Source organism: Tupaia chinensis, unplaced genomic scaffold, assembly GCF_000334495.1.
Source record: "Tupaia chinensis unplaced genomic scaffold, TupChi_1.0 Scaffold000704_1, whole genome shotgun sequence".
NCBI classification, from domain to species: Eukaryota; Metazoa; Chordata; class Mammalia; order Scandentia; family Tupaiidae; genus Tupaia; species Tupaia belangeri.
Window position 1 is genome coordinate 2,446,263 of NW_006160227.1, and position 10,962 is coordinate 2,457,224.

Here is a 10,962-nt window from a genome sequence, read left to right on the forward strand (position 1 = left end):
CGCCTCCGGCCGTGGGAGGGTCCATCTATCCAGTGACTGGGGCAGACGCTGTCGGATGCCGGCAGCCATGTGGGTGACCACGGGCCTGAACATTAGATGTAAGGGCTACTTCCTTCACAAAGTTTCCCTGTAATCTTTAAAGGAGACTTTGAAGATGACAGTTGAGGGCACTAGATCCCCACATGGCCAACCATGGTTCGAGTCCCAGACCTGGCGGCTAGCTTTCTCACTTTCCCTCTCTCTCTGTCCCTCTCTGGCCAAATTAAAATAAGCAAACAACTAAATAAATAAAGTTAAATAATAATTCCTTAAAAGAAAACAAAGTACACTTCTCAGGTGATAAAGGAAAAGCTAAAGCCCACACGGGCTATGTGACCTCTGGCAAACTGCAGCCTGGCTCTCAGCACACAGTAGGTGGGCACAGGCGGTGGCTGAGCACTGTCCACATGTGCACACCCAAGCCTGGGAAGCTGCTCCGCTCCGTGCTCCAGGAGCGTGTGCAGACACGTATGGGTGCCTTTAATACAGGCTGTCACTCCTGCCTTCACTCCCACTGATTTCCGCCCTGGGCCCTCTAGCTCTCCTGGGGGAGAAGCACCGGGGCTGTGCCTCAAAGGCCAGGGCAAGAGAAGGTCCCCACGTGGCTCACCAGATTAGCTACCAGGCCCCTAACACACCCTAGGACGACTTTATTAACACAGTCCAGGGTCTTGCTCTGTCCAGCTGCCTACCAGTGACTTACAAAGTCCCCCCGCCTCAGCTCGCCCTTCCTGGCTCACAAAGCGCTTTCACACATTTCACACCTCGTCTGCTTCCAGCAGGGACTGACCACGGATTGACCATGGATAACTCTCTGGTTGTCTTACTTGGAACCCGATTTCACAGGGTGGCCACAAAGGACCTCAGCGCTCTAAGCTCAACTAGGAGGAATCAACTCCCACGTGTGCAGTTGGAGGCTCCAAGTTTTCTTTTAAGGACAGCCTTGCTAAAACCACCTCTGAGGATGCCGTCTGCCCTCCCTTGAAGTGTGCATCCTTGAGCTCCCTCTCTGTCCCACTGACTCCCACTACTGGAGACAACAGCACTGGAAACCTAGGACTAGGCTTTCCCTGTAAGTGCACGAGAGGACTAACAAATGGGGCACGGGGGACCAGCAGGTGGCGTGGTGGTTAGAGCGCTGGACACTCGCACATGGTCAACCACGGTTCAAGTCCCGGACCTGGTGGCTTGCTTTGTCACTTTCTCTCTCTCTCTCTGGTCGAATTAAAACAAAATAATAATAATGAATAAACAATAATTAAATAATTATTCTCAAAAAAAATGGGGGCATGGCAGACTCCGTGGCCTTTCTGTTACGGCTATCCACTTATTCAAGGTCTGCGGAGTGCCTGTTCTCAGGACAAAATGATGGGTGTTCAGAAGGAACGGATGGCCTGCTCCTTGCTCCAGCGTTCTGAAGGGGGAAGACGTCATTGAAGGGAAGGAACGCATGCCTAAAGAGGTCTGAACTGAAGGCACTGGGGCCAAAGGCAGCACTGTCTGCCATCTCCTAGGAGAGAGGGACTCAGAGACGGGGAGGACGGGAGTGGAGCAGAGCCAGGCTCCACCAAGCAAAATGGTGTCACCGGCTTGGAGGGGAACTGGGGCTGCTGAGCTTCTGTCAATGCTTTGCTTGGGGCTGTCTTTCTAAGAATTTTGGTCCAACTTCCCTTTAATAAGATAAAACAAAACAAAATAGAACCAAACGACTACGAAGCGACCAAGTGCCTGTGAATTTTGTGACCAGAGAATAAAGTGGAACCAGTCATCACTCAGCTCGCCCTTGCAGGCTCACAAAGCGCTCTCTCACATCACACCCCGTCTGCTTCAGCAGGGACAGACCACGGATGTCTCTCTGGTTCTGTCTTACTTAGTAACCCGATTTCATGACGACGCTGCTGGGGAGGCCGCATCTCAGGCCTTCGCCCTTGACGCCATGATAAGGCATGTTCCCTTATCAAACGCTTCCCCATCCCCGCCTGCCGCCTCACTTCCCTTCCATGGCTCCCTAGCCAGGAGGTCCAAGTCTGACCTGAGGACAGCTTCTCTAGAGTTCCTTCATCTGCATCCTTCAACGGAAGCCCACGAGTTCTCCCCCAAGGACACGAAACTCCCACGCATGGGCTTAACTCAGCACGCACACACTCAGCCACCCACTCACAGGTGCGATGGCCTCTGGCCCGAAGCACATGCTCCCCCTCTACTGCAGCAGTCTGTCACACCGGGTTCCCGTGGAGGGATGACACGGTCCGGTTAGGATGGGGCAGTTACACGTGCAGCACACCGCGTGAAACAGCAGCGCCCTGTTCAGGCACTGCCTCCATTCCGGGCGTGACTCCTTTCTCACGCACACATAAAACCAGACACTGGGTCAACACCAACAGATAGCACAGTCTCCTGACTTTTCGGTTTGATGCTAACAACCTGATAAACTGGTTTATTTACATTACTACCCCAATAAGAAGAGTGAGGTTTGGGGAGCAGCAGATGGCGTAATGGTTGAGTCGCTGGACTCCCATGTAGTCGAACGCAGTTCCAGGGCCAGACCCAGGAATGTCAACTCACCTGGGCCACGTGTGCATGCGTGCCCAAGATCCCAAAAGGAGAATGGAGAAGGGACTGTGGTGTGGCCATCCCCCCCGGGAAGTGATTTCTTGCTTTTTGTCTCTGTCTTTCTCTCTCTGTCTTTCTGGAGAGCACACGCACCTTACAGCAAAAACCTCTCTTTTAAAAAAAGGAAGAGTGAGGTTTACATCAGAAACCAATAAACCTACAAAAATGTTCTTTCTGGGACCAGGAGATGGCATAATGGCTATGTCGCTGGACTCCCATGTAGTTGATCGCGGTTTGAGTCCTGGACCCGGTAGCTTAGATTCACGCTGGGCACGTGTGCGTGCATGCCCAAGATCCTGAGAGGAGAGTGGAGAAGGGATTGTGGCGTGGCCATCTCCCGGGGGGGGGGGGGTGATTTCTCACTTTCTGTCTCTGTCTTTCTGGTAAGCGCACGTACCCTATAGCAAAAACCTCTCCCTCCCCCCCAAAAAGTAGTTCTTCCTAAATGAGCTCCTGCCCACTGCTGACAGATGGGGTGATGGGCCGTTTGGGGCCAGGATCCCGGAGCACGTACCGGAGGCTTTGTCCCCACAGACTACACAGTACTCCACCACCTGGGGCCGCTGGACGTCCGCCTTCCCGAGCAAGCGCTCCACAGAAGCAGAATCCGTGACGATCTAAGGAGCAGGAGACAAACGGCACCGAGTAAAAGCCATGTCCCTAACGGTGATGTGGACCTATCGACTTCTGGTCTGTTTCTAAGGAGAATTCCGGGCAGAGCGGGGAAATTCCGGCAGGCGCAGGCGAGTTGTTCTGACGCCCAGACTGTGGCTGCCACTGGACTGGGCTCCCGTCGGCTGGGCGGCTTTCCGGGCTCAGGCCCTGGCTCTCTTATCTGCTCTTGTGCCTGGCTACCACGGCCTCCTAAGATGGGGGGCCGTGTGGGAATCACACCCACACCACCTGAAATGAACACTGAAGGGTCTCCCTGCTCCCACAGGTCCACTCCACATATGCAGTGAGGTGTATGTGGCAGAGAAACAATCAAGCTTTATTAAGTACTGGGCTGTCCGAAAAGTCGTGATGCAGCTGCAGAGAAAACAGAGAACGCCTCATGACCTTTCTGACGGGCCAGTCACCGACTCGGTTCCTCACTGAGGGAGCGGGTAGGAGCGCCAACACAGGTGACTGCTGACGGCCCCTGAAACCAGCTGTGTGCCCTCACTTGCAGGTGGCAAAGGCGCTACTCGTCTGGGAGAACACGTCACGGGCACCAGTGTGGAACACTGAGAAACAGCTGTTAATGAAACGTGTCCCTTGGGGCCAGCAGGTGGCATGGTGGTTTAAGAGCGCTGGACTCCCACATGGCCAACCATGGTTTGAGTCCTGGACCTGGCAGCTTGCTTTCTCACTTTCTGTTTCTCTCGCTCTCACTCTGTCCCTCTCTGGTTAAATTAAAACAAACAAACAAGCAAGCAAATAAGTAAATGAAGTTCGATAAAAATAAATAAATAAAACATGTCCCTGATTTTGAGCCAGTGCTAAACCCTGAACGACTTACTCACAGTGGCACACACAGAAACCCTATGCCGAGTCACCTGTGAACACGCACCGCCAGCACCTGCCGTACCAGGGGTGGGGAAGTGGGGACAGACGCTTCCGTGTGGGAAGCTGAAAAGCGTTCCTGACACGAATGGCAGTGCCACAACATAAACAGACCCCACGCCACTGAACTGTGCATAAAATGATAACGAGCAATCCCGTACGGTGTGCGTTTTCATTAAAATATTAACAATGAGAGACAGACGGGGCAAGCACGTGGCATAGCAGTTAAGTGCTGGGCAGAGGGAGACGGAGCCCACGTGCTTGACCACGGTTTGGATTCTGGCCCCAGAGGCACACACCAGGTACGTGTCCCGGACCCTGACAGGACGGGGAAACGGAGGAAGGGCTGCAGGGTGACAGGCGCGGCTGGGGGTGTTCTCTCTCACCGGCATGCATACACGCCCTCTGACATCTAGCGGACGGACGGTAAAGGGGTCTGACCTTGACCCCGACTAACACACTCCACGCCTGGCCACACAGGGCACTGGCCGTGAGTCTCCGTACGGGTATCGGGTTGGAAAGTCAGTGCTCCTGACCTCACGCCGAGCAGCAACGCTGCTCTCTGCAGTCCTCCCCTCTTTCCTGTGCACCACTGCAGGCCCATCCGGCCTGGCTAGAGTGGACACAACCAGAGCAGGGACAGACAAGAACTGAGGGGCCAGGCCAGCACTGCACAGGAGCAGGTAAGACCACAGTGAAGAGCTGGAATCATGTTTGAGGATTTGGACAAATCAGAGGTCAGAAACAAGGGAGTTCTCATCGGGCTGTGTGTGGTCTGCCCCAGGAGGTGCCTTTAAGATATGGGACCAGCAGTTGGCGTAATGGCTATGTCGCTGGACTCCCATGTAGTCGACCACGGTTCAAGTCCTGGACCCAGTGGTTTAAACTCACGATGGGCGCATGTGCGTATGTGCCCAAGATCCCGAGAGGAGAATGGAAGAGAAGGGATTGCGGCGTGGCCATACCCCCAGGGGGTGATTTCTCGCTTCTGTCTCTGTCTGTCTGGTGAGCGCACGTGCCCTGTAGCAAAAACCTCTAAAGAAAAAAAGATATTATGGGCTGGGACCAGCAAATGGCATAGTGGTTATGTCGTTGGACTCCCACATGGCTGGCCACAGTTCGAGTCCCAGACCCAGTGGCTTGAAACTCACGCTGGGCACGTGTGCATGCGTGCCCAAGATCCCAGGAGGAGAACGGAGGAGCAGGGATTAGGATGTGGCCATCCCCCTACTCTGGGGTGTTGATTTCTCACTTTGTCTCTCTGGTGAGAACACAAGCCCCATGGCAAAAATCTCTCTTAAGAAAAGACACCGTGGGCCAGGTGTGGTGGCGTGTGCCTAAAGTCTCAGCTGGAAGGCTGAGGCAAGGCGACTACGTGCGGAGACGCTGTTGTTGACCAAGTGGAAAAGTCTCGTGTTGAGAGCTACCACCTGCTGGCCATGGTTGAAAACAACCCTCTAGTGGCCTCACAGCCAGCCTGCTCTGGCCAGTCTCCCGTGGGCCTCTGCTGACTGAACTCCCACACCCTGCCACTGCCTGCTGGGCCTTGCCACTCCTTTGCTGGCTTGTCGTGCCGGCCAGAGTAGCGACCTGCCATGTTTGCAGGTCCCCTGAGGACGGATGTGGCCCCCAAGGTGGAAGGAAGAACAGAACACACACACGTCAGCAGGCCTTACTTGGATCCTGCCGGGGACGAGATTGTCCGAGGTGGTAAAGATGAGCTGCTTGGCGCTGGACGTCTCTGGGGAAGCCAGGATCACCTTCCCAGTTCCAGCTCCATCTGGGCTGGTCAGGATGAACTGCTGCTTGGGAGACCCAGAGGCGTCCACTGCGGTGACAATCTGGATCTTCTGTCCTGTCTGCTGGTCTGTCACAATCTACAAGACACAAGATGGAGGTTGCACTCACGGAGCGTCATGGGACCTGTCCGTGCACTTGCGGGGGTGGCCAAAGGTGACTGCTAAGTGCCGGTCCTGGACTTAATGCTGGTCCCAGATGCAGTTTCACCAGTCCGTGGTGAAGTGAAAAAAACAAAATACAACTGTGAGCTTTTCAGAAAAAGAATTTCACAAAGCTAATTTTATTCCAGGATTATATTTCCCCATTATTTTAAAAATAAAAATGTCCCCTTCTGTTTTAATGAAGTGAAGGTGACAGTAAGTAACAGATGATGGGTTTAACCAAAGGGAAAAAAAATCAACCAACCAACCAATCCTGTCCTGGGATAACAAGAAATGTGGGGGACCAGCCAATGGTGTGGTAGTTAGGTGACTGGATCCCACATGGCCAACTGGATGGTTCAAGTCCCAGACCAGGTAGCTTGGAAAACATGCCGGACACCTGTGTGTGCCTAAACTCCGGAAAGGAAGGAGGATGGAGGAGAAGGGATTGTGGTGTGGCCATACCCCCGGGAGTACTTTCTCACTTTCCATCTCTGTCTCTCTCCAGCAAGTGTACACACCCGCTAGGAAAAACGGAAGGAAAAAAGGTGGGCACCCTAACTCTTCTGAGGTAATACTGATCCGCATAAGCCAAACCCTGGGAATGACTGCTTCCTCTCCTCCATGAAGCAAAGGCCCACTTGCTGAGTGACAGGGTACAGGGAGTCCTTGCTTGATTGCCCTCCAACTCACTCCCACTTCCTGGTCCGCGGTCTTCAGGGACAGAGACTCGGATGACTCTCTGCCATTTCCCCAGGCACAGCGCAGGGCCTGGCATGTGAGGAGAAGACACTTCTCTGTGGGGAGGCACCGCGGGTGGCAGGCCCTGACCCTGACTCTCCTGAGGCGTCCACATTCAGGAGCCAAGCTCTCACAGCCTGCCTCTTCCCAGTCCTGGCTTAACCACATCGGCCACGACCAAGTAGCGGGTGCGGTGAGAGCGACCTCTCACTCCTATTGTGAAGCTCTCTGCAGCTGCTCTAGCTCCCGTCTGGCCTTTCCCAGGCCAGGTGCCCCGCTGGGAGCCCTGCGCCTCTCTCGGGAGACCCGCAGGCCCATGGTGAGCAGGGCTCTTGGATAAGGGAGGTGTGCTGCACCCCTGGCTGGGACCCAGTCTCCTGTGACACGATGTGTTTATGGGGGTCTGGCATTTGCACCGCCTCTTTTCCTTTTGGCTTTCTTTGCTACAGGGGCTGCGCACTCACCAGAGAGAGACAGAGAGGAGAAAACACATGCCCTTGGGAGTGGGCAGACAGAAGAGAGTCCCCTCCTTTTGGGACTCGGGGCATGCAATACACACGCATGCCTGCCCACAGTGCTTCTCAAAGCCACTGAGTCTGGGACTTGAATCGTGGGGTCAACTACGTGGAAGCCAGTTGCCTTAACCACCAGGCCACTGAGCCAGCCTTGTGCCACCTCTCGATAAACTGCTCGTATAAAATAAAATCCTGGGAGCAGCAGATGACAGAATGGTTATGTCGCTGGACTCCCACATGGCCGACAGTGGTCTAAGTCCCGGACCCAGAGGCTTGAAACCCATGCCGTGTGTGTGCATGCCCAAAATCCTGGGAGGAGAATGGAGAAGGGAATGCGGTGTGGCCATCCCCCCTGGGGGGGTGATTTCTTGCTTTCTGTCTCTCTCTGTCTCTCCAGTGAGTGCATGCACCCTAGAGCAAAAATCTCTCTCTAAAATAAAATAAAAGCCCAAGGTTCAGACAACAAATTTGCATCATCTAACGCAACAGATTTGTCCGTTTTCCACTATGAAAACATCAGGCAATGTTGGTTGGTTCAAATTAAAATGAAACAGACAAGAAAAGATTCAATCTCTTAACAAATGCTTACCGAGTGCCCACTGTCTCCAGCACTATCTGCGGTGCTTGGGGAGGGATAGGAACAACATGAAGGCCCTTCCTTCATGCAGCTGACCGTCCCGGAAGGAACGAACAAGAGCATTAACGTTACGGCGTACTAGTCGGCAGAAAGTGGACCGTAGAAAATGGAAAGCAGAGCACAGGGCATGAGGTGGGGAAGGAGCTGGGGGCAGCCTTGGGAGGAAGTGCTCTGAAGGAGTGACACTGAGCAGGGACTTGAGGCAGGAGAGGAGGCCAGGGAAGGCGCAGCCCTGCAGGCTGAGGCACTGGGACACCACGGCCCGGCCGGAGGACAGCAGAACCGGGACGTAAGGGGCAAGCTGGAGACCGCTGGGCGCGCAGCCCGGTACGCGGCATCCTTTCCATGACAGTCTAAAGCTTGAGGCTGAGGGAGAACGCATTCAGAGAGAGGGGAGGACAGTCTCTTCGCTGTCACAACCTGTGGCATACACAGTCTCCCGGAAAGCGAAACACGAGACAGACGGCCTCGGGAGAAGGATTAGATTTCAGTGTTTGATTCCAAGACTGCAGACACACACCTCCCTCAGCTGCTAGGATCGCCTGCCCCAGGTAGGGTGGCCTTCAGAAGGGCCCTGTCCAACCCCGAGATCTGCAAGCCAGTGACTGACTTCCCTTCCCTGCCTATCAATTCTCATTTCCTCCCTAAGCCGTTACCCCATGCAGAAATGAAGCAGTCACGTGACTGAGGAGTCTCCAGGCCCGCCTCCGTGAAAATACGGAAATGTGGGCGGAGGCCCAGTGTGGTGTCACGTGCTGCTAGGATGCTGTGCTCTGTGACAGAGACCACGTGGGAGGCGGCCCACGCTGTAGGCCTGAGTTCAAGTCTCAGTTCACCTAAAGGCTGGACGATGCACTGGTACGAGCCTGTGACCCCAATGACCTGGGAGGCTGAGGCAGGAGGATCAAGACACAGCAAAACCCTGTCTTCTATTTTCTTTAGAGTTTTTTTTTTTAATAGAGTTCAAGCATTTGCCAAAGAGACAGAAAGTGAGAAATCACCCCCCCCAGGGCGGGTAGCTACACCACAGTCCCTTCCCCTCCAATCTCTTCTTGAAATGCTGGGTGCGCGCGTGCACGCACACACACGGCCGGTGTGAGTTTAAGGTCGCAGTTCCGAGATGCGAACCACAGTCAACTACGTGGGAGTCCAGTGAACTGCGCTCAACGACTACAACTTGAACACTGTCTCCAAAGGCTCAGGAAACATGCGATCCCCTGGGCACGCACGCTTACAGCCCGACAGGATGGAGAAACAGAGGAGAAAAGACTGGGGTTACCACACCTCCCTGGGTGTGCTCTGTTTATCTCGGGTGAGCAGAGGCACCCTCCAACAATTAAAGACAAAACAGGTAGGTAGGGGAAAAAATGTAGGGAGAAGAAAGTCTCTCAAATACCCAAGTGGGTAAGAGTGACCATTATCCAAATCAAGATGTTGCTAACAAACACTAACTGATTTAGTGAGACAGGATGCAAATTCCAACGCTGCATGCAACTTCATTAAAACTGAAGTTGTGTGTATGGAGGAGAGGGGAGAGGTGCTGTGAGTAGAACTGTAACCCCCAAATATGCCCAAGTCCTAACTCCCAGTCCCTGTGAATGTGGTCTGATGTGCGAATACGGCCTTGGCGTAAGTCTTACTGACTTAGGGTGGGCCCTCAACCCAATGGCCGGTGCTTTCGTAAGGCCATGTGACAGCAGAGCAGGGGCTGCAGTGACGGAGCTGAGCGAGAAATGACAAGGAGGCTGGCAACGACCAGAAGCTAGGACGGGCAAAGAAGGTGCCTCCCTAGAATCGCCACAGAGAACACGGCTCTGCCAACGACCCGATTTCGGACTGCCGGCCTCCAGAACTGTGAAAGAATTCATTTCTGTTGTTTAAAAAGCCATCAGATTGGTGGTAACTTACTGTGGCAGCCCTAGGGAACTACGTGAGAGACAAACTTCATTTAATTTCTTTACTCAGACAAATGTCTGTACTCCCTGCCTGCGAAGAATAACTGGACAGAGAGGAGCAATGAAGGAAGGGAGGCCAGGCTGGTCTTGGTCTCGTGGCACGGTGGTTAAGCGAGCTGGCTCTTACATGACTAATAGTGGTTTGAATCCCAGTCCCCACGGTTTGACCCCGCCAGGAGCACATGGTGCCCCAAATCCTGGCAAGATAGAAAAATGGAAAGGGAGTTCAGTGTAAGCACAAGCCACTGGGGCGGGGGAGTGCTTGAGCTCGCCCCTCTCTATTACTCTCTACTGCTCTTCCCCTCTCTCTCTGGCAGCAATGAAAAGGAAGAGATGTTCTGTTTTCTGTATGATTGTAAGACCTGTTATGGTCTGGGCGTACAGAGCTGATAAAATGCCTGGGAAAGGGTACCTCTGTCCTTCGGTGGTGAACATATTAGTGAGTAATTTTAGCGTAGTTCACATCTTGTGTTTGTTTCCCCATGTTGTTCCACATGTTGTGTGAGAAACATGAGGTAAGCACAGAGGTGGCAGCAGCTGGGGCGAGCTGTGCAGGGCGCCCTGGAGGGGGCATGTGGTCTGAGCCCCATGGCTGGCGCTGCACCTTCCCCTCTCGAGTCTCATCACTCCGTCCAGCACTCCCAGTAACTCAAGGACACAGTCCTCCCTAAGTTTACCACCTCCACAAAGTGCAGCACTGTTTCAAGATAAAGCGTTACATTTAGTACAATGATTATATATTTAATCACTTGCAACTTTTTTAAGAGTTTTTTTCTTCTTTTTTTGCTATAGGGCGCATGTGCTCGCCAAACAGACAGAGAGAGAGAGACAGAGAGACAGAAAGCGAGAAATCACTCCCCAGGGGGCATGGTCATGCCACAATCCCTTCCTCTCCATTCTCCTCTCGGGATCTTGGGCACGCACGCACATGTACCCGGCGTGAGTTTAAGCCACCGGGTCCGGGATGTGAACCGTGG

The 10,962-nt window shown here is 53.6% G+C and overlaps 1 protein-coding gene across 1 annotated transcript in view; it reads right to left on the minus strand.

Moving 5' to 3' along the window:
• Nucleotides 1-10,962, minus strand: part of NR2C2 (nuclear receptor subfamily 2 group C member 2) — a gene marked incomplete in the record, with an annotated part of 89,571 nt that overhangs the window by 22,877 nt on the left and 55,732 nt on the right. Inside the window, 2 exon segments of the mRNA XM_027776665.1 lie at nt 3,167-3,269; nt 5,874-6,074. Coding sequence (XP_027632466.1) covers nt 3,167-3,269; nt 5,874-6,074 — 304 coding nt within the window.